At 42.7% G+C, this 24525-nt stretch overlaps 1 protein-coding gene across 1 annotated transcript; it reads right to left on the reverse strand.

Annotated features, from left to right (window-relative positions):
• Positions 1–1067: 1067 nt before the first annotated feature.
• On the reverse strand, positions 1068–23320 carry lamb3 (laminin subunit beta 3). The gene is made up of 23 exons (XM_071902879.2): positions 23220–23320; positions 23060–23108; positions 22008–22162; positions 14540–14654; positions 14309–14382; positions 12909–13100; positions 12203–12266; positions 11901–12091; positions 11271–11391; positions 10688–10876; positions 9579–9734; positions 8580–8773; positions 8273–8369; positions 7037–7403; positions 6457–6617; positions 5984–6195; positions 5080–5286; positions 4823–4967; positions 4499–4706; positions 4042–4183; positions 3188–3364; positions 2844–3006; positions 1068–2272 (listed from the first exon to the last, which is right to left on the reverse strand). Exons 2-23 carry the CDS (start codon positions 23082–23084, stop codon positions 2133–2135), a joined length of 3495 nt encoding a protein of 1164 aa, XP_071758980.2. The 5' UTR covers positions 23085–23108; positions 23220–23320; the 3' UTR covers positions 1068–2132.
• Positions 23321–24525: the final 1205 nt, after the last annotated feature.

Here is a 24525-nt window from a genome sequence, read left to right on the forward strand (position 1 = left end):
GCCGCTGCAGAAACCACATTCCATCAACAGATACAAGCAGTATCTCCACTCACTCACAACATGGACTGGAATGTACGTCCATTTTATCATGCAGTGAACACCACATCAAAACAGACACGCGAGAGTATGGCGTGTGTGCACATATACAAACACACACTCACAGAATCCATTCAATTTAGAATTTTTGATGTTAAACCAATAAAAACATTTTTTTTCTCAAAACTATTTATTATATTTATATTATTCTCAACAAATGTTACTGAATAATATTGAAAGCACGGAATTTATTTGAAATGTTTTTAGATGACATGCCATGTGAATGCTAATTAAAGTGAATTTTGCTGGCTTTGAATTCCATTTAACTGGCATGGCTGTGTGTTTCATTGAAGTATTCAAGCACATTGGATTTCAATCTGTTATCTCATCAGTTTGAGCCGCTGACATTTCAGAGTAATGTATTTTGTATGCTCTGTATTTTTTGTTTTTTTTGTTTTTATATTTTGTTTTTGTAATCTGAACTGTAGGAGTTGCTGACAGATACTTTGACAAATATCACTGTTTGTTCCTTAACACTGTTCCAAGTCAAAATGCACATTTTGAAAGGGGAGGAGCGGAGAATGTTTCTTTCTGAAAGAGATTAAACTTACACTTTACTTTGGAGTGGAGTCATCAGCACAGGACACAGGATGTTGACCATTTTGTGTGATGGCATGTAAATAAGTTGCCCTCATGTTGAACAACTGAACTCATCAAGCAATATTTACATGCAGTATGTACTCATATGGCTCTAGATAACCACTTGAAGTAAAGGGTTAATGTTGATTTACATGTGCCACTTTTATGCCATAAGCTTGTGCAAATATGTTGTAAACACTAGTTATATTATGAATGTTGAAGATCCTGAATACACAAATGTAGTGACATGCATATAGCTTCTTCTTTTATTTTTTTCTCAATAAATATTGATGTAACTACTCTTACTACTCTGTCTGTGTTGAATAAGCATGAATAGCTGCCCCCCCCATCATTCTTTCCACTTCCATATAGCTTCAAAACACAAATCCAAGTATTAATTAACCACCTTTTATTTAAATCTTCAACACAATATTTTGAATACTACATGGCCATTGATGCAAAACAGAAAATAAATAATGTAACATTTCCCCTCGTTCTAATGCCTAAAAAATGTATTGTAGCACAATGTTCACAGCAGAGTATGTCAATACGTTAGTGGTCCTGACTAATAGAAGCTGATTTTGGGTCTAATGCTGCATTCCAGAGATGTCAGCAAGTCGGAAATTCTGGCCTCCTGCTAGATAAAATGCAACAGAATGAGCCTCTAAGTCGATGATTTTCAGCGTCATATGACATTAAATCTGTCAAAACACAAAGAATAACACTGGCTGTTGCAGTATTTTACATTGGGCAAAGAAAATCTCACAGTCGTCCATGTTTCTGCCCTGGTTTTTCCGAGCTGGACCACTGGAACACAGAGGTTGTAATTAACCTACCAGCTGGGAATTTCCGACTTCCGACTTTGAATGGAACACAGCATAATTATAGGTAAAATCCACCCTTGGATACTCTTACACTGTTATTTATCATCAGTCTGTGATGTTCAATGCATTCCAGAAGTTATTTTGTGAAGTGTTGTTTCCCTCAACCTGCCTCATTCTACTCCAGTTGGTGAAATCACAACATGTCTTGTGGCTGCATTCTGGTCTATTGAGGCTACTGTTGGCGGAGAAATTGATCTCTCTGCCTCTTCTAAAATGGATTTCTCCCTGTATCATTGGTGAACGTTGGTGCAAAATGGCGGCTCTATAAAGAAGCCCTTGCTCTTTGATTCTGAGGGACCGATGCAAAAACCTCACATTTACTGTTGATAATTGATACAGCTGAAAAATATTCTGCTATGAAACTCCATACACCAAACAACAAAATTGGCTCACAGATGCAAGGTACATTGCCAGTAGCTGTTTTTAACAGTGTTAAAGTGTTTTAGGGTGGATTTGTCTCTTAGTATCATCACAAGCGAAGACTGTTGTTGACAGCTGGACACATTGAAAACCCCCATGCTATAGAAGGCCGTTACGGAGTGCCATCTAGTGATGGCAGCTGAAGATGTTTTCTCAGCCCAGGCAGGCGGAGAGGATATTGGCTTTGCCACGAAGTTTTTCCAGAAGTCCTTTGAGCTTGGCATCGAGTCCTTCAAGCATCCCTGACTTCTTAAGGACCTCCTCCTGAAGCTTCCTCAGCGAATCTGCTTTATCTGGAAAAAGAAAAGGAGGGAGGGAGAGATTCGGGTCAGCAGAGAGAAAGGACTTAAATACAGCAGTACAACTGGTCCTCTAATATCTCCTAAAGATATTAATTCAGACTAGAGTTGTTTGCCGATTTATGGGCCAATGTACCAGATATTGGCCAGTTAGTGTCTTCCACCTCAGATATGATGATGACAGCTAATCAATATGGATATATGGAGAGTTTTATTGTCCCATCATCCCATGGTCTAAATGCATGATGGTCTGAATACTGTTTCAGAGACTTTTCCACCCTGACAAGAATACAGTTCTTGGGGAAACGCTGAATATTTGCAATTTTTGGGCCATGAAGAAAGTCAAATAATAAATATTGAGTATAAAAATATCTGCAATCCACATCTCCAATCAAAAAATCGTATCAGTATCAGCTTTCGAAAACCTGTATCGGTCAAACCCTATCTTAAGACATATGAAATATATCATGAATTAGAGATGGTAGGATCTTTAGAAACTAATATGAGTTTGTGATACATATACTAGCTATGGGTGTGGGTTTTTTTTGTGCCCATGCTGTATTACCTGCCAGAGCCTTCATGATGTCTCCGGTGTTTTTGACCAGAGAGTCAGCGTCCTGCTGTAGGCTCTTCAGCCGGTCCCCCGCCGTCCCTGCCCCGTCTCCACGCCCACTGCTGGCCTCCGCAGCCCGAAGACGCTTCAACTGCTTCTCCAAAGACAACAGGTCCTACACACACACACATCCTTGTATTACTACACTTGTGAGGGCTTTCCATTGACAACATCCACTCCCTAACCTTAACCCTCTACGTTACATGCTTAACTTGAACCCTTACCCTAAATTAATCCTAATTTTAATCTTAAAACAAAATGACCATTCTTTATTTGCAGGCAGGTAGGTCTCTCACCTTTGCTGCAGCATCAGCTTCTTCCTCAGCTTTCCCAGCGTCTTCTGTTGCATCCTGGGCCAGTTGGCCTCCAGCCTGCAGCAGGTCTTCGAGGTCGGCCAGTTGGGGTTTCATCCCAGTGGTCAGCGCTGATACGTCCCCTACAGCCTTCTCTGCTGGGCTCAGCTGGGCCTTGGCCTGAACGAAGGGAGGAGGAGGGAGGCAGGGAAGACAGAAACAAGGAGAGAGACCATGAGGGAGGGAAGGATGTACATGAAAGAGTGGAGAGAGTGAGGAGAAGAGTTCAGGAAACAGGAATGGCAATATATGCATTCCTGTGCCTCCTTGCGACCTAGGATGCATCGGATTGTGACTTGGCCGCCGAGAACGAACGGGAAGCCCCGAGATTCACTGCGAGAACGGCATGTCGTGTCCAAACAGAAAATAAACAGCTGTGCGTCTGAATGGATGCCGTGACGTCAAGCATTCTCCGCTCTCGCATTCTTGAGAAGTTCATTCTCTCTAAGACAACTTGGGAGGAACACTCTTCACAAGGACACAAGTATTGACTTCGGCATTCCTGGATTAGATCATCACCAGGAATTTAGGTTTGAATATAGGGTTGATGGTAAAATGTCAGGCTGGACAAGTCGGTTAAACTCACTCCTCTGCTTGAAATACCATCATTGGTCTGGTCATTGGTGATTTTGAATCAGCTTGATCGATATTACAGGTGACTATCATGCTGGCCAACGCAGGAATTGCTGGTTTGAGACTGGGAAGACAAATCCCTCCTTCTGCACCTCCATCCCTTCTCATACCTCCCTCCCACTTTCCATAACAACCCTCTATCTCCTCCCCATCTCCTTGCCTACCTTAGCCAGGTTTTTATTCAGCTTGTCTGTGATGTCCATGCTGTCCTGCACTTTCCCCTCCAGGACAGCGAGGGAGCCCTCCACCGAATCTAAGCCCTGCAGCAGCCCGTCTACGTCAGCCTTTACTCCCAGCGCCGCGTCCCTGTAAAAGTGCAAGCAGAGAAAAATATTTTACACCGGTGCTACATCACCATCACTGCAAAGACACACAAGAAAGTTAAGAGTTCAAACCAAGAGGTCCTGTTGTGTATACCACATTTGAACGACAGAATGATAGTCTCAAGCTTGAGTTGTAATTATGTATCAGGCCATGCCCACATTCACCACTCAAAACCAAATTTAGTCATATATAAAGTCCTTCATGTCTCTAAATCCACCCTCAATCCAGTGGCATCAAGATGATCCTATTTATGGGTATCAAAGGGTTAACTAACCCTAACCCTTGCTAGCTGGGTACCTGGCATCCTCGGCTTCTTCCAGCAGTTTCCTGGCGGTGTCCAGCTGTGGGTCAGCCTCCTTCAACACCGCAGTGCTGTCTGGTAGACCAGCAGCCAGGTCCTTTAGCTCCTCCAGCTTCCTCTTCAGAGCAGCCAGGCTGAGAGGGAGTTTGGCTTTCAGGATCCAGTCGCTCACTTCCTTGATGTCAGTGAGGTTGGAAGACGGGCCTGGATAGAGGGAAATGTGTATTTACACTGTATCCTAACTAGCCCTAACCCTCCTTCCATGTATCCACCCATTTAACCATCCATCCATCTATCTATTTAACTATTAGGCTCCTTACTTGTCAGGAAGTCTTTGAGGTCTTTGACGACATCACGCGCCTGTTTCAGATCTGCTTCCAGGTCATCTCTGGCCTTCTTCATCTGATTGGACAGCTTCTCTGCAGACATTCTCACCTGATTGGTTGTCTCCTGTGTTTCCTGGAGCTGAAATAAGAATTATCCAACCATGATATTGCTTAATAATCGAAAACATGGCTCGAGAAACTTGAGAATCGAGAAAACGCAGCATTGTCACAGTGTTTAAATATGAGCTTACCTGCTCAGCAGCCTGTGTGATCTTCCCACTGAGCCTGCTCAGTCTATCCTTCACCTCCTTGGCATCGTCCACCGCCCTGTTGCTCAGAGGCAGGGCGCCCACGCAGTTCTCCCCACGACCACAAGTTGGCACTTTCTCCGCTGGACACAACTCGCCACCCTCACATTGGAGAGGGGTGCAGGGGGTTGAGCGAACAATGCCACATACCTGAAAACCAGGGTCATAGATAGATGGGGAAAGGGGAAATGAGATTGTTATTGTCCCATAGTACAGAATGACCATATAGATATATTATGGTCATATATTATTATTATTATTATTATTATTATTGTCATTATTATTATTGTTATCATTATTATTATTATTGTTATATATTATGGTCTGTATAGTTTTTCCAGTTTTTATATTTTACTTTCTACAAATTTTTTACTTAAATTACAGACATGGCAGATTCACACAGAATTAAAATCACTGATGATCTATGCAATTATTACAAATCATTGGACGTTCCCAAGCAACATTAGTTCAGTGCGCATAAGGCTTTAATTGTTTGTGTCAATTACAGGGGTTGGACTGGTACTAGAGACTTGTGAAGGAGGAGGCAACTTCTGCTGATGTTGTTGCAGTTCCTACTGGTCACCAGTAGAGGTTGATAGAGGTCATAGGTTTCTTAGCGCCCCTTTAAGGGATGGATGAATGCAAGACTTGGGATGCTGCAATGTACTGTCATGAGAAATGATGTGTACCCTACATTGCATTATGTTTCTAAGTCAAAAATACATTTGAAGGTTTCGGACTGTATGTTGGTGTCATGGAGTGGATTAAAGGTGCAGTTCTCATCATGCCAAACACACCATAATCCATCTTCCTGCTAAATGAGATGTCAGGTAGCCCTGGAAGGTACCTGTTTGGCAGCGGGGGTGAGGTCAGGTCTGGAGACCAAATGTTGGTTCAGTTTCGCCAGATCTCTGGTGTTGGCTGGCTGGACTTTGTTCTGAAGGTCCAAAGTGTCTTCTCTGACAGCCGCTGACTGGTGCACTGTCTTGCCGCTGGCCTCCACACTCTTGGCTGCATCTGTAGACTCATCGTAGGCAGTCTTGATGGCAGAAAAGGCTCCTGAAAAAGAGAAAAAAACTCATCAGCATGAATATGTTGTATGTATGTATGTATGCTTTTACCATATCAAAATGCCTGTCAGAGAAGTAAACCCACTGACATACTAACACTGTAGCCACGGTATCATTGATTATTACAGCCATCACTCGTAACCATACTCATTAGATTCACACTTTGGTTTCCCCAAATGCCAGTGTGAGGTAACTGATCTGTGACTACAGCGGAGCAGTATCAGTGTTTCGGTGTCTCTTTGTCTCTGACCTGTGTTGTTGCTACTGCCGGATTTGATCAGGGCATCATTCTTGGCGTTGTACTCCAGACCCAGCCCATCCAACAGAGCCTGGAGCTTGTCCAGCTGTGAGCCCAGACCAGGCACTGTCTTCAGGGGTAAAAGGTCACCGTTCACCTGCTCCATCTGGTCCCTGGAGAACAACAACAGAGAGGAGTAAAGGCTTGTGCAATGGGGCAGTAGCTGTCTTTCCATTCAACTTTAAAAGGAATTTTTAACAAACTGAAAAACGATAGAGACTTATACATGGCAGAGACAGCGCATGCATTTCTGGGAGGTCATGGTTGTACATTTCAGAGCATCCAAAGCCACTTCTCAATTGCTGTGCAATGGGACTGATCCAAGCCTGTGTCATTTTTTATTTGACTTGCTATTTCTCACATATTCTTCTCTCAACAAAAACCTTTTCCGCTTCAAGTGAGCATAAAATCTCTTTGGTGAAATAGACGATTTTCTTATTAGATACGTCATTATTTGCATAAACGTACTGGGATGGAAACCCAGTTAATGGCAAGCTGCTTTTTCATCCTGAACATCTCAGCACTCCCTCACCTGAGCCTGCTCAGCTGGGAGAGAGCATCATTGATCTGTCTGGCAGAGTTGGGCGGAACGGGGATGGAGTCCCGGATCTGGGTCAGGCTGGCCTCCAGGGCCCGGATGCGGGGGCCGTATTCGCCAGTGACCCCGGGACGAGTAGGGAGGCTGGGGGAGAGTCTCTCCAGGCCCAGGGTGAGGTTTTGTCGCTGTGCGTCCAGGGTGAAGAAGCAGGAGGGGCACATCTCACAGGCGGGGAAGGAGTCGCAGTGTCCTCGGCTGCAGGAGTCACAGCGAGCCCCGGTGACTCCCAGTCGACACAGACACGCTCCTGTTTTCTTGTCGCAGCCCTCTGGAAGGGTCCCTTCAGAATCACACTGACATGCTGCAGAGGAAATAAGGAGAATGGTAGATATGTAGGGAGAGTGGACCAGAAAGACCATTAAGTCTTGAGATGTCTTTGTTATTTAAGTAAAAGTTTCATGTCTTAAAAGGAATGATAATGAATTGGAGCGAAAACAATTGCGGTTTCTCATTTGAACAAGAAAAGAAGTCTCTGAGAATCTTTGGATGCGTTCACACCCAGCATGTTCTGAGAGGTTTATTAAAACTCTAAAGTGTTTACTCCTTCAGTTTGGCTCGTTTGGCCAGGTGACAGCGATGCCATTCAAACTCAGGTGGCACCAAGTAACGTCACCGAGACCCCTGAAAATGTGAGTCTCTGTTCTCTAACAAGAACTGCAGTGTGGTTCGTTTGGGGTTCATGGGTATAAGGAGAAGGATATTGACATCTGAGAGCCAGTTCCTTATGCTTGGAAAGCCAAGCATAACAAACTGCAGTCTGGACTGATGCTTACATTTAGCTATTTCTTCATGTGTTCTTAACTGGCATGAACACTAGAGCAGAAGAGTCTCTCATGAAGTCTCTCGCACTTAGCTGAAATTACAGAACCAAAATCGGAATTTGTCCCCCCTGCCCCCCCAGGCAGAATCTATAATCTGATGGGATGACAGTTTACCAAAACTCAGTCCAATAAACCAGCTACGTGTGAGTCCATGTCACTTTTGTTTACATGCCCTGGTTCACTTGCATTTAGGCGGTCTGAACCTAAACAAACCAAATACAAAAATGGAAGTAAACTTTTCCACTATGGTCCGGACCAAAGAAAACCAACTGGAGGTGTGATCGCACCGTAAGCGTTCAGTGATTGGCATTCCAACAGTAATGTGACCAATGAAAAAGGGGTGACTTACGTCGACAGCGTATGAGAGGGTCTCCATATGTGTTATCTGGGCACTCAGTACAGGTTCGGCCTCCAAAACCTGTTCTGCACTGACACTGACCTGTCCACTGGAGAGGAGGGACAGCATAGATTTTTAGTTTCATCACCAGTAAGGACACATTTAACATTTAACAAACTGGTTAAAAAGGCTGACTACAACACCTCCCACCCCCAGTAGTAGCAGTAGAAGTAGTAGTAGTACTAATGGTAGCAATAGTAGTGTGAGTAGTAGAAGTAGTAGTAGTAATAGTAGCAGTAGTAATAGTACTAGCATATACCTGTTCACAGGTATCACTGCGTGACTTGGTGGGATCACAGCCACAAGGTGCACAGCCTCTTGCCCAGATTGGCTTCCAGTAGCCTTGGGCACACTGTTCACAGGTCAGGCCGTGGAAGTGGGGACGGCAGGGGCACTGGCCGGTCACCGGGTCACACACACTGGAGCCGGAACCGTCTGGAGAACAGGAACACTCTGGAAAGGAGAGTTAGCATGGGCGTGAGAGAGAGGTACTGTACACTCACACAAAAACACACACAGATACATGCAGTAGTGTGCAGTCACACGCATACATACATATCCATATGAAATAGGTTTAAACTGATATATCAGTCTGTGGGATATCAGATCTGCTCCAGTCAGTGTGGTCCACCTCTGATGTGATGGATATAATGCAGTTTTTCTGATTACATATATATTGCAGGATTAATCAATACTACACTGGTTGTGTGTGGGAAGCCCTTAACCTCAACTGATTCTAATGACACATTTGGATTAGATTCCACACAAGTATATAGTACTAGTAGTAGTAGTAGTAGTAGTAGTAATAGCAGTATCCTGGGTTTCAATGGAGAGTTTTAGTGTCCTATGGTGGGACAACATGGGGGAATCATTGAATACTATTTTTTTTTTGGTGTGAAAAACGGTCAAATTTAAAGATATTGAATTTCAGCACAAACTATTGTCAGAATATCGGCAGCTTCAATCCAAAAAAATATTAGTATCAGTCTTCATAAAATCTAATATGAATATGTACACACACACACACACACACACACACACACACACACACACACACACATAACTCCTATAACTGTAGGGATCATTAACCTAAATACCTTGAGTATTAGGTGTACTTATGCATTTAACATTTAGTAGCATGGAATGAATACCTTTCCCTAAGCAAACTGTAAGCCTGAGCTTAAAAGTGATGTGTTGACTGAATAAATGCAGTGTTTAAACAAAGCAAAGTGTGGTGTTCAGGTGTTAGGTGACTCACTGGTGCAGCCCAGGGGGTTGGAGGCGCTCAGGCCGTAGTAGCCTCTCTTGCAGCGGTCACAGCGCGGACCCTCTACATTGGCTTTGCATTGACACGACCCCGTACTGTCGTCACACTGGACCCCATCCACTGCCCCCTCCGCACTGCAGAGACAGCCTGGCAGCGACAAAACAACGCAACCATCAGCCACTTTGAAAACATTCAAATGCTTTCCACAAAGTTGGTGTTTGAAAATGTTCACTCTCCTGTGTTTTTATCACTTTTTATGCAAGAAAGTAAAACACTTTTCTCAGTATTAGCTTACAGTGTTTAATACTCAACCTTTTTCATATCAAGAACCCCTAATTTAGTCCACATTAGGGCCACGGACCCCCATTTGATGAGATTTTGTCTCTCAGACCCAAATCTGAGAACATTTTTATTGTCAGATATGATTTTGTCCAGAATTCCATGACTATCTGTATTGTAGGTAGAGAGATAACAGTGAAACTATGATCAAAACAGTCATTCTTCTACATTCTCTAATTGTGTTAACTTCTTGTAAATGAAATAATAGTGAAGTTTAACATTTTATCAATTTGCTGGGGACCCCCTGGAACCCACTCAAGGACCCCTGGTGGTCCCCGGACCCCATGTTGAGAACCACTAGCTTAACCAGTGCACATAATTGAGGCTAAACCTCTAGCAAGAAAAATTATTCTGCACAATAATGAACAGAAAGGGTTGCATTGTGTAGGCTTTGACTTGTACTACGTAGGGCAGTGGTTCCCAAAGTGGGGTCCAGGGACCTCCAGTGACCTCCTTGAGGGGATCCAAGGGGTCCCGGTGAAGACTGCTTTAATTTTACTGTTATTTCATTCATCGGACAGTGAGGGAATGACATAGAAATGTGCGTTTTGATCAGATATTTCACTCCCCCCACTGTCATCTCCCCTCCTATAGTAAAGACAGTTGTCCAGTTCTGCAGCAAATCATATCCAACAACAAAAAAAATCTTCTCAAATGTGGATCCCTCAGACTAAATCTTATTAAATGGGGGTTAACGGGCTGGTTTTTTTTTTTTTTTTTACTACGTTTTTTATTTACATGGAGGGTCTTTGACCACTTACGTGTGCAGGCATCGGGACGGTCCATTCGGCTGCGGGGGTTCGGCTGGTAGCCCGGGGCACACTGGTCACACTTTGGCCCTGCGGTGTGGTGCATGCACCCCTCACACACACCTCCGCTCCTCCGTCCACTGGCCTCGTACACTGCCTGGTCAAAACGACAGCGCTGGGCGTGGTTGTTACACTCACAGCCTGTAGGGAGGGGAGAATGGTTAGTGCACACAAGTACTGCTGACCCTAAAAGAATTGCATTCGTCTGGGTTTCAGTGGAGATTATCAGTGTCCCATGATGGTCTAAATGCGGTTTCAGAGGCTTTTCCACCCTGACAAGAATACAATTTTGTGGGAAACACTGAATAGTTTTTGGGGATTTTCTGGCATGTAAATAGTCAAATTCAAAGATTTTGAATGTCAGCACAAAATATCAGGCAAAATCGGCAGCTTCAATCCAAAACTATCAATATCGAAAACCTTTACTGATCAAACCCTAATTTACAAAACAACTGCAGTATGTAAACCATGGAAGCAAATGAACATGGTGAAAACCCTTTGGACGGATGTATTACACATATGGGTCAGAGCTTACGTTTGCAGGTATGAGTGTTGCCTTCCTCAGCCAGACTCCAAGGCAGGTCATTGTAGAGGTCAGCACAGCGCTCACAGTTCACACCAGCTGTGTTGTGCTGGCACTCGCACTGAGGATTCACCTACATGGAAGCACAGAAAACATGTGCATCGTTCGCCTTACAACCGATGTGCATGAACTAGAAAAAACACTAGAAACGAAGATTAAATTCAACTCTTGGAGGCCAATGGAGGTTCTGGAAAACTCTCTTCATTGGTACAGAAAAACCAGCACGTTTCAGTAGAAAGCCTTTATCAGTGTTACATATGGACATACTGTAGGTCACCAATCAATCATTGGTTCTGAATTCTCCCCTGATGTGAATTTCTCTGTAAACATGGCTTCCAAATAGATTTCTGGTGATTTTCGCTTGATCTTTGCTCTTCATTGGAATGATAAAAACGACCAGATCATACTTGGACTGAAGTGCCACACCTTGCCATACCCAACGCCCATAACTGGTGTGAAAGTGGAGGTAGGTGTTGATTCAAAAGATCTGGTTTTCTTACCCACCACAGTAGGTTATGCCTCCATCCCATTTGCACACACACACATACCCACAACCCTCCAAAACCCCACCTTCATATATACCTGTATGCTGTTTGGTAGTGGGTTGCTGGAGGTATCTGGCAGGCATCGGTTGGCGTGTCCATGGCACATACAGCTGCCCATCACCTTCATCTCTCTCAGGGCGTAGAACTTGCTCAGAGCTCGGCCCGGCAGGCGCGGCACGTCGCCCAGATCGGTCAGCCTCACCCTCAGCCCCGTCAGCCCCGCCATGTCTGTGGACGAGACAGCTGTCAGTCAGCGGGGGCCGCAGCCTCTCAACGCTTCTGTGAAGCATCCGTCAACGATGCACCGAGTCATTTAGAAAGAAAAAAAAAGCGACTGACCTTGAATCTTCTGGCCGTTGGGAACCGGAACGTAAGAATACTGACGCAACGGACTGAACTGGACCTGAAGGAGAGAAAGGTGAGCAGTGGAAAGGGTATAACTGCTATTGTTTTGCACACCCTCATAATTGTAATTTTTTCATTCATGGTCAAGACCCTTTATAATTCCTGTATCATCTATACATTAAAGCTGCTACATGTAGCATTTTAACATCAACAAATCATTACCAGAGTCATTCTGAGACATTATTAGAATTACCATAAACAAACATGACCTTCATCAAGAAGTCTACCGACCTTTACACGGCGATTTACATTGTGTGCCAATGTTGGATTTGGCCAGAAATCTATGGGATTGTTTTACTGCACAAAACAGGAAGAGGGCGCTGTTTCCCAGCCAAAAAATCACTTCCAACATGTTTATCCTCTTCAGGGAGGGGGAGGTGGGACTGGACGCAACAGGGTTTATGGGAAATGTAGTCTTGATTTGGAGAAACACTCGCACTAACAATACCACTGACGTGGGATAGAGGATACAAATCTTCTCAATCATGGTCTTATTTGTTCATGGTAATTATACCAAGGTATCACAGTTCATTTGACAATGATATGTTGATGTTTAAAAATTATACACATAGAACCTTAAAAACATATAAGATTAAGGACTAGACTAGATGAGGTCCCGTAACAGGTCCTTTATCCTTACTATCTGGTCTTTGTATGGGTTTCCTCCAGTAGGGGGCAGGGTGTAGCAGTATGTTTGGTCCAGGGTACGAGGCGTCGTCGTGGCAACCCCAGGAAACGCTGTTTGGCAGTCTGAAGCCATGTAGAGGGCGGGTTGCCATGTCCTGCCTTTATCCAGAGTCCTCTCTATAACTAGAGCATCAGGACGAGGGCCCTGCAGAGGCAACGCACATGAGTATGGAGGGCATTCTGGGTCAAAATTCAGAAATCATATATAAGATTGGATGAATAGAAATCAAAATGAAAATTAATAAAAATAAGTGATATTTGAATGCACAAACCAAGAAACACATATTTTTTTACCATCAGCAAAAATGTGTACACCATAAAATCATTTTCTAAAGCAGATACATATTTTGGAAAAACATTTTTTTCCACATTATGTACCAAATGTAAAAAAAACCATGTTTTCATATAATTTTAGTAACAAAATATTTTTGTAACCAAAAATATACATATATAAATTGTTGAATCCGCATTTATGAATCAAATTACATGTGACGTTGCATATTTCAGCATATACCCAAGTATTTTTTTGCAAATGGTGAAAAATATCTATATATATTTACAGTACTTTTTTATTCATTCATGTTTATTTCATTCATTCATTCATGTTTATTTCTATTCATCCTATTTCAAGCGATACTAAGCAATTTTTCCTGACCAGAGGGTGACAGAAGCCACAACACATTTTGTAAACACACACAGCAAATCTACTGGGTGACGGAAGCCCTTAAGGACAAACCGTGCATAAAGGCTAATGGCTAAAATAAACGTACCTACAGAGAAATATCGCCGGTTACCAGTCTCGCTTTGCCAGATTTTTCTCCCGCTCAAGGTTACATGTCCCACAATGACAAGTGAAGAGGCAGGTAGCAAGTTTACTAGTTGAAAACGTTTACTCGCTCACTTCATCAATTCTGCCATTACCAGAATTTTTCTCAAGGATGGGAGGGGGAGAGTGCCGCTTTCAAACAGCGAGGGAGGAGACAAGCTAGTTTTAAAAAAAGGAAAAGCTACGACTCGGGCCGAATTGGACAACAAGCTTTAGGAAAGAGGTTAAAACAACAACACAGCTGACCCACGTGTGTGGTTATTTGTTTATATCATTACGTCTCACGGAAATCTCCACGTAGCACACGTTAGTTTCAGGATTGGTTATAGGCTCTGAAATCGCTTATTGCAGGTTTAAGATATATTTATAATTTTTGAACCAGAATTCCCTCCATAAATTAGGGTTAAAGCTCAAGTTTGTTGAAAACCAGTAACTGTATTCATAAAACAGAATAAGAGTATTTATTTGGGAGTGAAGAGATTCATATGCTTGATGTGATCCACCAGTGAGACCAGATAAGCTTGTACCTTGAAGCTCAACACCAGGTTGTCAAGCTGGAAAAGATCATGGAGGTCCAGCTGGAGAGTGACTGGATTCACATCTATAGGACAGACAACCAAAATAACATTTAGGTCAAGTAGAGTAGGTAATAACTAATGGATAGCTAGATAAGTAGATAGGTACCTTTCCCATCCTGTCAATATATCTGTTCTAGCACTAACACTAACACTAACTTCTTTCTTTCTTTCTTTGCCCACCTTTCTTGGACTGCCACCATCTGTCTGGTCCAGCAGTAGACAGGACGTCCTGGACAGTGTGGGCCAGCTGACTGGTCGGGTTCCTGGAGTCACATGGACAGCACTTCATCCTCCGCTGAGATAAAAAAAGAAGCAAAATCAATAACAGTGTACTTTTGATATTGCAAAATTGTGTGTGTGCGTGTTTGCACATGTGCGTGTGTGTGTGTGTGTGTGTGTGTGTGTGTGTGTGTGTGTGTGTGTCAGGTGGATTTCATTAAACGGACCCATGGACCCAACATCAACTTCCAAATTTGTCTCTTTGTCTCCCTGCCATGCCCAGTAGAAAAGCCCAATCACTGGTCAGGTCACACAGTAAGAGAGGAAAATCAATACGCCTCAGATGGGAAGCCTGCTGACTATACAGTGCTGTTTTACTGAAAAATTCAAAATAGCTCTGCACAACACTCTTCCCCAGAATTCTGGTGTCGGTATGGAAACTTCTCTGTCCACAAGAAGTGACAAATCACACCTTAAAGCAATATTCCACTTAGTTTTAACATGGGGGTTATTCAGCACTTGACCGCCATGAAAACCAGAATATAAACTAATCACCAAGATCAGATGCAGTCGAGTTTGTAGTGTTCAGATTTTAACTTCCCATTCATTTGAATGAGGCACGAAAGTAGCCTGAAAACTGACATTTAACATCGATCCTGCTTTTAAGACAACAAAGCAATCTTGGGTCCATCCTCTTTTTGCATTTTTATTCTTGGTTTACACTAAAACTAGTATTTAAAAATACAAGTAGATCCGGTCCTCCAAACAGGAACTCTCTCTCCTAAATGGTATCCCTCCACTATGTTCTCTTCTATCAATAAAAATGCTATTTGGCGAAATTATGTTCTACAGCGTTGGACCCACAGTCAAGTGAAAATCACAGTAGCGGGATCTGAATAAAAATCTGAATGCTACAAACTCGTCCAGCTGCATCCGATCTTGGTGATTAGTTTATATTCTGGTTTTCATGGCGGTCAAGTGCCAAATAACCCCCATGTTAAAACTAAGTGGAGTATTGCTTTGAGTGAAATACAAACTGTCTCCTACAGTCTCGCTCTCAAGCTACCGCCGAACACAAAACACCCAGTATGTTTGCGCATGTATGCACTCACACAATCCCCCATTATGAGCGATCATGCACATATATCAGTGAAAGCCAATAGGATCCTAGTATTTAGTATCCTAGGTGCTCTGGACCTGGCTGCCTCTCTGGCACAGAGGGCATGGCTGGCTTCCCTGTAGGGAAAAGGTCCCACTGGATGCTGGTTGTTTCAAAACAGAGGCTTCGGCCAGCGTACCCCACTGGCTATCAGTCTCTGTTGATCTCCCACTCACTCTGTGTTCATACCCTCTAAAGAGAAAAGGTTCTATGTAGTACCAGAGAAAGGCTCTTTAAGCTTATACCACAGCAGAGTCCTTTTTGGTGCTGTAAAGAACCTTTCAGAAAGGTTCCACGCTCATGATTTGCTGTTCTAAACACCGGGTGTCTGGTAGGTCTTTCCTCTGGCGCACAGGAAGTGATGCGTTTTACATTTCTGGTTTGTTTGGAATAAATAGAAGAAGAACTGGGTAGTTAGTACACGACTCTCTTGCTCTATCTTCTCTCCTCCTTGGCTTCAAATTACAATTTCAAAGGTTCACAAGCATAAACCTCCCAATGTCGACCTGGAAACTCCTGAACAGGACCCAAAGTTCTGAAGAGCAAAGTCACACCACTCTAATACCGACACTCTTGCCAAAGCAAACACATTTGTTTGTGGGTTTCTGTGTATGTGTATGTGTGTGCGTGTGTGCGCACGTGCTGGCTGTATGGGCTAGAGGGCATACACACACCAATATACACAACAGAACCAAGGACCTTACTGATATTTGGATAGGAAGGGAGCTGTAGCATGTTAGCTAGCAACTAGCTAAGATCTACTTGACAGGAATCAGCACTGCCCATTTCTCATTTATCAACTCACCCACGAGTGACTTAATAACTTACTGATTAAAGGTGCTATGTGTAGCATTTTTAAACCATTAATAAATAATTTACAAATTAATAGTACTTCCTTGGTATAATTACCGTAAACAAATGAGACCATGGTGGAGATGACTGGCAGCCTCTATCTCAGTGGTATTGTTGGTGCTAGTGTTTCTGAAAAATGATGACTACATTTCCCATAAACCCTGTTGCTTCCTGTCCCCCCTCTGACTCCCTGGTGTCTTTATCTTTACTGAAGAGAATAAACATGTTGGAAGTGATTTTTCCATCGGCCTTTCACTCCTTCCACCATCTGCTATTGAAAGAAACTCTGAAAGCTTTAGCTCTGTTTGCTCTGGAAGAACAGCGCCCTTTTCCTGTTTTGTGCCGTAAAGCAATGCAGAAGGCATTGGGCATAAAGTACGGTGGCCAAAGTACTATATACTCTCAATATGAAATGACACATTGACTTTAAGGTTGAGGAGCAGATTTTTAGCTTTAATGTCAGATGTACAATGACGTCTGAAGTCTGCCAGCCACTAACACCACTGGACTCTTAATATTTTATTTTCCAGCCTTTTTGCATCTCAATGATGCAGACTACTTGATCATTTAGTCATGATGAATAAATTAGCAATAGACCGCTATAGACCAAAGACTCAGTGCATGAACCTCCCTGCACAAAAAACCACACATAGCCAGCCATCAGATACGACAGCAAATTTAAGGCATAAAGCAAATCAACAACCCCCAAAATAAATCCACACCACTAAGCTAGGTCACGTTGAGCAATTTGATGCTCGGTGGGTTAGGCTGTGATGAAGCCGTTCATTGGCTGAAACCTCCTCTGACCCTCAGGGGGAAAAGGGACCAGCCTCGACTTTCTCCATTCCCATTGGTCCATTCTTGAGTATTGGGGACGGCTATTGTCAGTTCAAGGGGCCACGATGGAAATACATCACTTAATCTGACCTTTATCACCTGCACGTTATTTTGAACACATTGATTGTGATTCAGTGCAAGCAGAATCCCATTAGAAGCACAGACAAACTTCAATCTTAAACAAAGCCTTTCACTCTGTTTAGGCTGTTCAGTTTCTGTATGCATGAAAGAACATCTTTAAACCTGTGTTGAGTGATGTGTGAGTGTGTGTGTGCATGTGTGTGCATGACTGTGTGCTCCATCTCCCCATCTCATTTTTGCAAACTCTCTCTTATGCATGTTCATGTCTGGGAATAATCCTTTCTTTTGTATTCTTTACTTATTCTTTACTTGTAACTGGAAAGACGCTGGTTCAAATCCCCCAGACCGTCTGGGAGGATATGAGTGGGGAAAGTGAATAAGTAACATTCTTCCTCCTCAGCAAGTATTGTCATGGTGCCCTTGAGCAAGACACTGAACTCCCAGCCGCTCTGCGTGAACGTGAAGCAGGACGTTGCTGGAAAAGAGCCTGCTGGTCAGTTGACTTTTCCCTGGATAAATAAAGGTTATAAAACTTTACCTCTTTTATCTTCCCAACTCAACCCCTCTGGATCATCATCTATGTCTGCAATCTGTCTTTCTTTGTGTCTCTCTCTGCCAAGGAGGGGTCACTGGCAGACATGTCAGTCAGATAAAGCCCAGCAGATAAACCCTGGCATACTGCACTGTCCTCTGTCCACCTCCTCCACACATACAGTCCACACACATTGGTCCACAAATAGCAATGCCACCAAGCCCTGCACTGATCCCAGCAATATAGTAAATATTATTTGATAAATGATTGTTATGTATAGCCCCTCCCACCGATGACCTCATCAGCTCATTTAAATTTCAAAAGGTTTTCTGAAAACATTCAATTTCAAGTGACTTTTTTTCATTTTGGAATGAGACTTTTCCAACAAGCTCTCATAGAGTTTGAATTGTCACCTTTGGAAAGTGAGTCAATCTTATCTAATCTTAAACTATAAATATTTAAGCCTCTCAAAGGCTCAGGCCCGTCCTTGTCACTTTTACCACTGCTTTACCTCAATTACCCCAGCAAGGTGTGAAAGGGAAATTCTTCTTAACTCTCTGTGAATATAGGTTAAAAGTGATTCAACGTGGAGGCCTTAGTGCAACGCATTTGCCAAGGTCTAGAGCTTTTGGCACTACAGTGTATGTCACCTCAAACACACCCAGACACACACACACACACACACACACACACTGTTTGCATTTTGTCATTACCAGCAGCCTGTTGCGCCAGCTGAATGTGCCTTGGATCCTAAGTTAGGGTGTAAAGTCTACACTAAATGTTATGTTGAAACAGTTTGACACTAAAGCTGTGTCTGTTTAGTTGCACCATGGAGACTTAAGGCACATCCTAACTAGTACAGCATAAGGGAAAACTAACCAAAACATTGTTGGAAACTGTAACGTTTTCACCTTCTGTGGCCAATAACATGCAAACCATAATCAATTTCTCCTACCCCAATAGATCCTTTTCACAAACATCTCTGATGTACTTCCACAGGGTATAGATCAACCATCCATCATCCATTGCCAACCAACAATGTTAAGAAGCCAACTTTCTGTCGTCTCAGACTTGACGTAGTGTAAAATAAACAAAATGCTAACTGGCTAACCAAGGCTAACGGTAATTTCTGTGCTGTTAGCATTTTGTGACCCTCGATCAAATCACTTTTTTTAAAATTTTTTTAGCTTAGCTAACTTGCACAATAGCAAGAAAGAAAGGATGAACCTAGCTAAATTAACATCACCAAACATCAACAGCTAGGTATGTTATGAGGATTCATTTCTATGTATAGGACTAGATGTAGTGACAGTGGTTTAACCATTCATTTCAGCAATGTAAAAGCTATGTACAAATTGTTATTTATTTTATTGCAAGCTAGCTAACATTGCAGTTTGGTTCTTCATCAGTTCTTCATCAGTTCAGCAAGTTTTCCCATCTATCAAATTAATATACCAAGTTGGAACTATTTCTGTTGGTGTAACTGTTACAATTTTAGTAACGCCCGAACTTGGATTTAGTGAGAATTTACGTTCGAATTTACGTTCAAAACTACCTAAAGTTAGATAAACTATCTAACTGTAGGTATCACAACATGAAACCTGCTGAAGCCTGTCAACCATAAACCAAATTCACAGTCACAAAGTTACGAGCTGCTTTTCACCTTTTCACACCTTTACTATCACCATCGCTTTACCATCACTTTACTATCACAGTCAGATTTCAGGATATCATAACTCTAAAAGCCACTGGAAATCAACAGTTTCTGCTATAGCATTAGGCCTACTACAGTACTACTGTTATGTTCACTGAAAGTGAAATAATCTGGTAGTGGGTACGGAGGCTTAAACATACTTCCTATCATTTGATTATTTCTGTCCAAACCTGATAACTGGAACAGTCTGGAAAAGCATATGGAACAAGATCTGACTGGTTGTCTCTGAAGACTATGAGTTCTTTCATCCTTGTCAATGTGGGTTCTGTAATCTTTAGCTGTGTGGTCATGTTTGAACAGTGGTGTGTGTGTGTGTGTGTGTGTGTGTAGGTGTGTGTGTGTGTGTGTGTGTGTGTAGGTGTGTGTGTGTGTGTGTGTGTGTGATTCTGTCCAGATTCAGACATGCTTGTATTTGTCAGCTGTGAGGCATGGCTGAGTGTTCCTGCCCCTCCCTGTCTGGACAAGGTGTGGCTCAAGTAAAAAAAAAAAAGAGAAAAAAAAGAAAGAAAAAACAGTGAAAGCGTCAATCAGCGGGGGTGGGTGGGTGGGGGGGATATCCACACCTCACACAACTATCCATTCCTTGAGGGAGACAAAACAACGCAAGGTATGAAGGTTATGTAACATATTCCAGTGGCTGATGGCGCTACTCTTTTTCTGTTCACAATGAAAATCTACTTATATGAATTTGCTTTAGCCGTTGGAATACAGCATTTTGTATGAAAATAAAAAAATTCCAGGTGCTCCACAGTACAGCAGCCTATTACTAATGCCTGTACTTGTGGTGCATGGGTTAGAACAAGGCTTCTCAAATGTTTTCATGTCTTGGACCCCCACATAGACACACATTAGACCCCGCTGGATCCCATTTGATCGGATTTCATCCCAGGGATCCATATGGAGAAATTTTAGTTGTTGATTTAGTATTGAATTGTAGAACTGTCTACACTGTACATGGAGAGATAATAGTGGTGAGAGTCAAACCTACAGTATGATGATGATAATATTCAATATCATGGAAAATATTCCAATATTTGATATTATCGAATATCACCCCAAGCCTAATATTCAGTCTTAAAATCTTTTCATAAAACAAGTAAAAAATTCTGCCAATGGGGTGAGATCATTCCACTTGTTTCCAGTGCAATTGAACTTGTTTCCGTGAATTTTCCACAAGCCAAACATCAACATCTTGAAAAAGCCGATCACTCCACTAGTATCAAGAAAATGACACTCGATTCGAGGAAAGTCTCGAAGCAAGTTACTTTGCATTGGAAACAAGTCAAATAACCTCACTTCACTGGCAGATTTTTTCACTTATTCTGAGGAAAATCAGATTTTAAGACATTAAATGACTCATTCAGACGAATACTTCTCACAGTGCGTACCGTGTACTTTCAGTGATGGGACTCTGTGGCTTTGTGCTGAGCCAGCAGATGTGGTTGTGAGTGGTTTCCAGGCAGGATCCTTGCGTGGCCAGACGCTGGTCAAAGAGTACAGTTGCAACATGAGGCTGCTGGTAGACGCTCTGGCACTGAAACCAGACTATTTCACAAAAAGGGCAGCAGGCAGCGTGGCCAAACCGCTGCCGCAATCCAGCACGTCTACCATGACCCCTGCCCCGCTCCCCTATACCGACTGACTGTGCAAAATTCACACACAGGCCCATGCACAGTCGGGATGGACAGAGCCGGCTGCGGGAGTGACTGTGTGTGTGTGCTAAGGTTCCCAACTGATATGAGGTTTTCAAGGCCGATAGCAATATTTTGGGCTCAAATTCAGTATTCAGCACTTCCTGCCTTTCTCTCTTTCTCTTTCCATTTGACTAACTGCTGTAGGCTGAATTCAGGAACATCTTTTTCCCCTCCTTCACAAGGGTTTGTAAAGGCTGTTTTTGAAGGCCAATACCTATACTACTTATCTTAACTGAAGCTGCTGGCAGACGATACTGTGTGCTGATATTCACTATCTTTAAATTTGAGCATTTTCATGCAAAAACAAATTCCAAAAACAATAAGTATTCAGCGTTTCCCCCAGAATTGTATTCTTGTCAGGGTGGAAAATGCTCTGAAACAGCATTTAGACCATCATGGGACACTAAAACTCTCCATTGAACCCATGCAATTACTACTATTACTAATAATAAAACTGAAGAAGAAGAGGAAGGAGAATGTATACTTGCGTGGAATCTGAACAAAATGTCTCATTATAATCAATTCAGAGTTAAAAGAAGGACTAAGAACTGTGCTCCTACCACTTGGAAGGGGGTGCAGTAGACCTCGGAGCCAGCCAGGCCGCAGGTAGAGGAGGCGTGGAGCTGGTGGGCCCGGCCCTGGAGCAGGTCGCCGCTGGGGGGGTAACAAGCCCCCCGGGAACAGTCGCTCTGGGCCGACGATACTGCAGCCACAGCTGGGCAGGAGGGAGACAAGAGGGAATTCACTCATACAAGATGCAGCAATGATCCCAACATCCCCATTCATAATCCATACTGACGCTCATCGTCAAATGTACAATGTTTTCAATCGATCAATATGGGTTTTGAAGGCCGATACAGTATGATGATGATATTCAATATCGTGGAAAATATCGGGATAGTCAATATTTTCACCCCAAGTCTAATAAACTTAAAATCGTATTTTTCTTAAAAAATGATGCCAATGGGGTGAGATCATTCCACTTGTTTCCAGTGCAATTGAACTTGTTTCCGTGAATTTTTCCACAAGCCAAACATCAACATCTTGAAAAAGCCGATCACTCCACTAGTATCAAGAAAATGACACCGGAAAAGTGTTCCTGTCAGCCTCTGAAACAGCTTTTAGACGGGACACTAAAACTCTCCACTGAAACCCAGACTGATGAAATTCTTTTAGGCCGGATGACCCACCACACCTAATCTATGGTAGGGAAACCCTGGATTACAGTAGGCCTTGATGAATAAATGAATGAATAAATAAAAAGAAAATCAAATGTCTCTTCACGTTTTGCAGACTGTTTTTCTGTAGCTGTGGTTAGGGAGGAACCTCCATCATATCAGAGGTGGACGACACTGACTGGCTGATATTTGATATTTAATAAAGGGCCAATATCGGCTCCATATATTGGTCTAACATTAATGAACTTAACATTTCAAGCATGTACCTTCCCGTCTGGACGCTTCCACAAAGTTCAACCCGGAACTTTAAAGAAACCTTCACAGAAACCAGTCTGCAGGTTTTCGTTCCAACCAAACGCTACAGTTCCAGGATGAACTTTTGTGGAAGGGGAGGACAGATTGTAGAACAACAAAAATGAGAGAAAAACTCTTACCTGCTAGCAGTAACAATATCCTCATCTTCTATTCCTCCTACGAGAAATTCTTCAACAGATGAGACGACAAAAGAAACGTCAAAGTCAGCACATATACTCCCAAGTCACCTGGAATTGGGAGTCCAAATCACTTCATTTCATTTGAGGATGTGAAACTCACCCGGTAGTTCTATGTGTTTTCTGCTGAGAATCTTCTATCAGGTCTCTAATCTGCTGTTTGAGTGCGTGTTGCTGCTTGGCTGCTGCTTTATAAACACTGTCTCACCTGGACGGTATGATACAGTGTGTGTCAGAGTCACACCCTTCACCTCCGCCGCCACTCCCTTCACTGCATGAATCAACACACACACACACACACACACACACAGACACACATAGAAACACATAGACGCCAAAGCTATTATTGTAAAATAAAACGAGGTGTTAATAAAAACGTCGTCATAAACTGATGACTGACTGAAAATGAGACTTTGTGGAAAACTGAGCTGAATCTAACTAAAATAGAAGAAAAATTGTATATATGCAGGGTAGAGGACGAATTTTGGGGTGGAGAATTTATGATTTACTGTTGTAAACATTTACAAAATACCTGTTCTGAACTGGAACTAAATAAAAACTCATGAAACTTCAAATCAAATTCAATCATCAAAAATACAATAAACCTGAGACACTCACACTAACATATGAATAGATACTGATATGAATATGAACATATGACATACATATGAAAGATACACACACACACACACACACACACACACACACACACACACACGTAAACAGCCAAGCCAAATCAGTAGTGAAAGATTGAAAGATGACATTTAGCTGACTTTCTTTTCCAGACTGACTGGAAAAGTAAAAAAAATAAAAACTTAAATTCCTTAAGCGCCACTGCAAGTGTGGTCAAGTTAGCATGTGTCTCCACAAAGCATAATATTGGCCTCTACAATTTCTCAGCAGATGTGATCCCAAAGTATTAATCTCTGATCATGTTGTCATTTAAAAAGTCACCTATTGAATTCCCTGCTGAGGTTTCTGTACATTTAACACTGAATTCCATCAGTCTGGCTTTCAGTGGAGAGTTTTAGTGTCCCATGATGGTGTAAAATAAATGCTGTTTCAGGGGCTTTTCCACCCTGACAAGAATCCAATTCTGTGAGGAAACACTGGCACGCACACAAACACACACGCCGACACACACAGTGTGTGCCCTGCAGGCAGTGTTTAAGGCTCGCCAAGCTGTGCGATAACACTGTAGTACTGCTGATCATCTCCTGTGTGTAATGAAATAGCCGCCCGAGGGCCCGCTGAACACACAATCTGTTTTTCTCCGCTCTCCGCAGACACACTGACTAAGTTCCAGGTAAAGGGTGTGTCTTCTGACTCAACACACACACACACACACACACACACACACATACACCTTCAGACGGGTCCTGTCACGCCTATTCAGGATGGTAGATGTG

The sequence above is a fragment of the Centroberyx gerrardi genome, chromosome 5, assembly GCF_048128805.1.
Source record: "Centroberyx gerrardi isolate f3 chromosome 5, fCenGer3.hap1.cur.20231027, whole genome shotgun sequence".
Lineage (NCBI taxonomy): Eukaryota > Metazoa > Chordata > Actinopteri > Beryciformes > Berycidae > Centroberyx > Centroberyx gerrardi.

Coding starts and splice junctions, on each gene's coding strand:
- lamb3 (XM_071902879.2), bottom strand. CDS start 23,084: ATGAGGATATTGTTACTGCTAGCAG. Junction 4,184..4,498: donor GAAGAAGCCGAGGATGCCAG/GTACCCAGCTAG, acceptor GCACTTTTACAG/GGACGCGGCGCTGGGAGTAA. Junction 2,273..2,843: donor CATCATGAAGGCTCTGGCAG/GTAATACAGCAT, acceptor TTCTTTTTCCAG/ATAAAGCAGATTCGCTGAGG.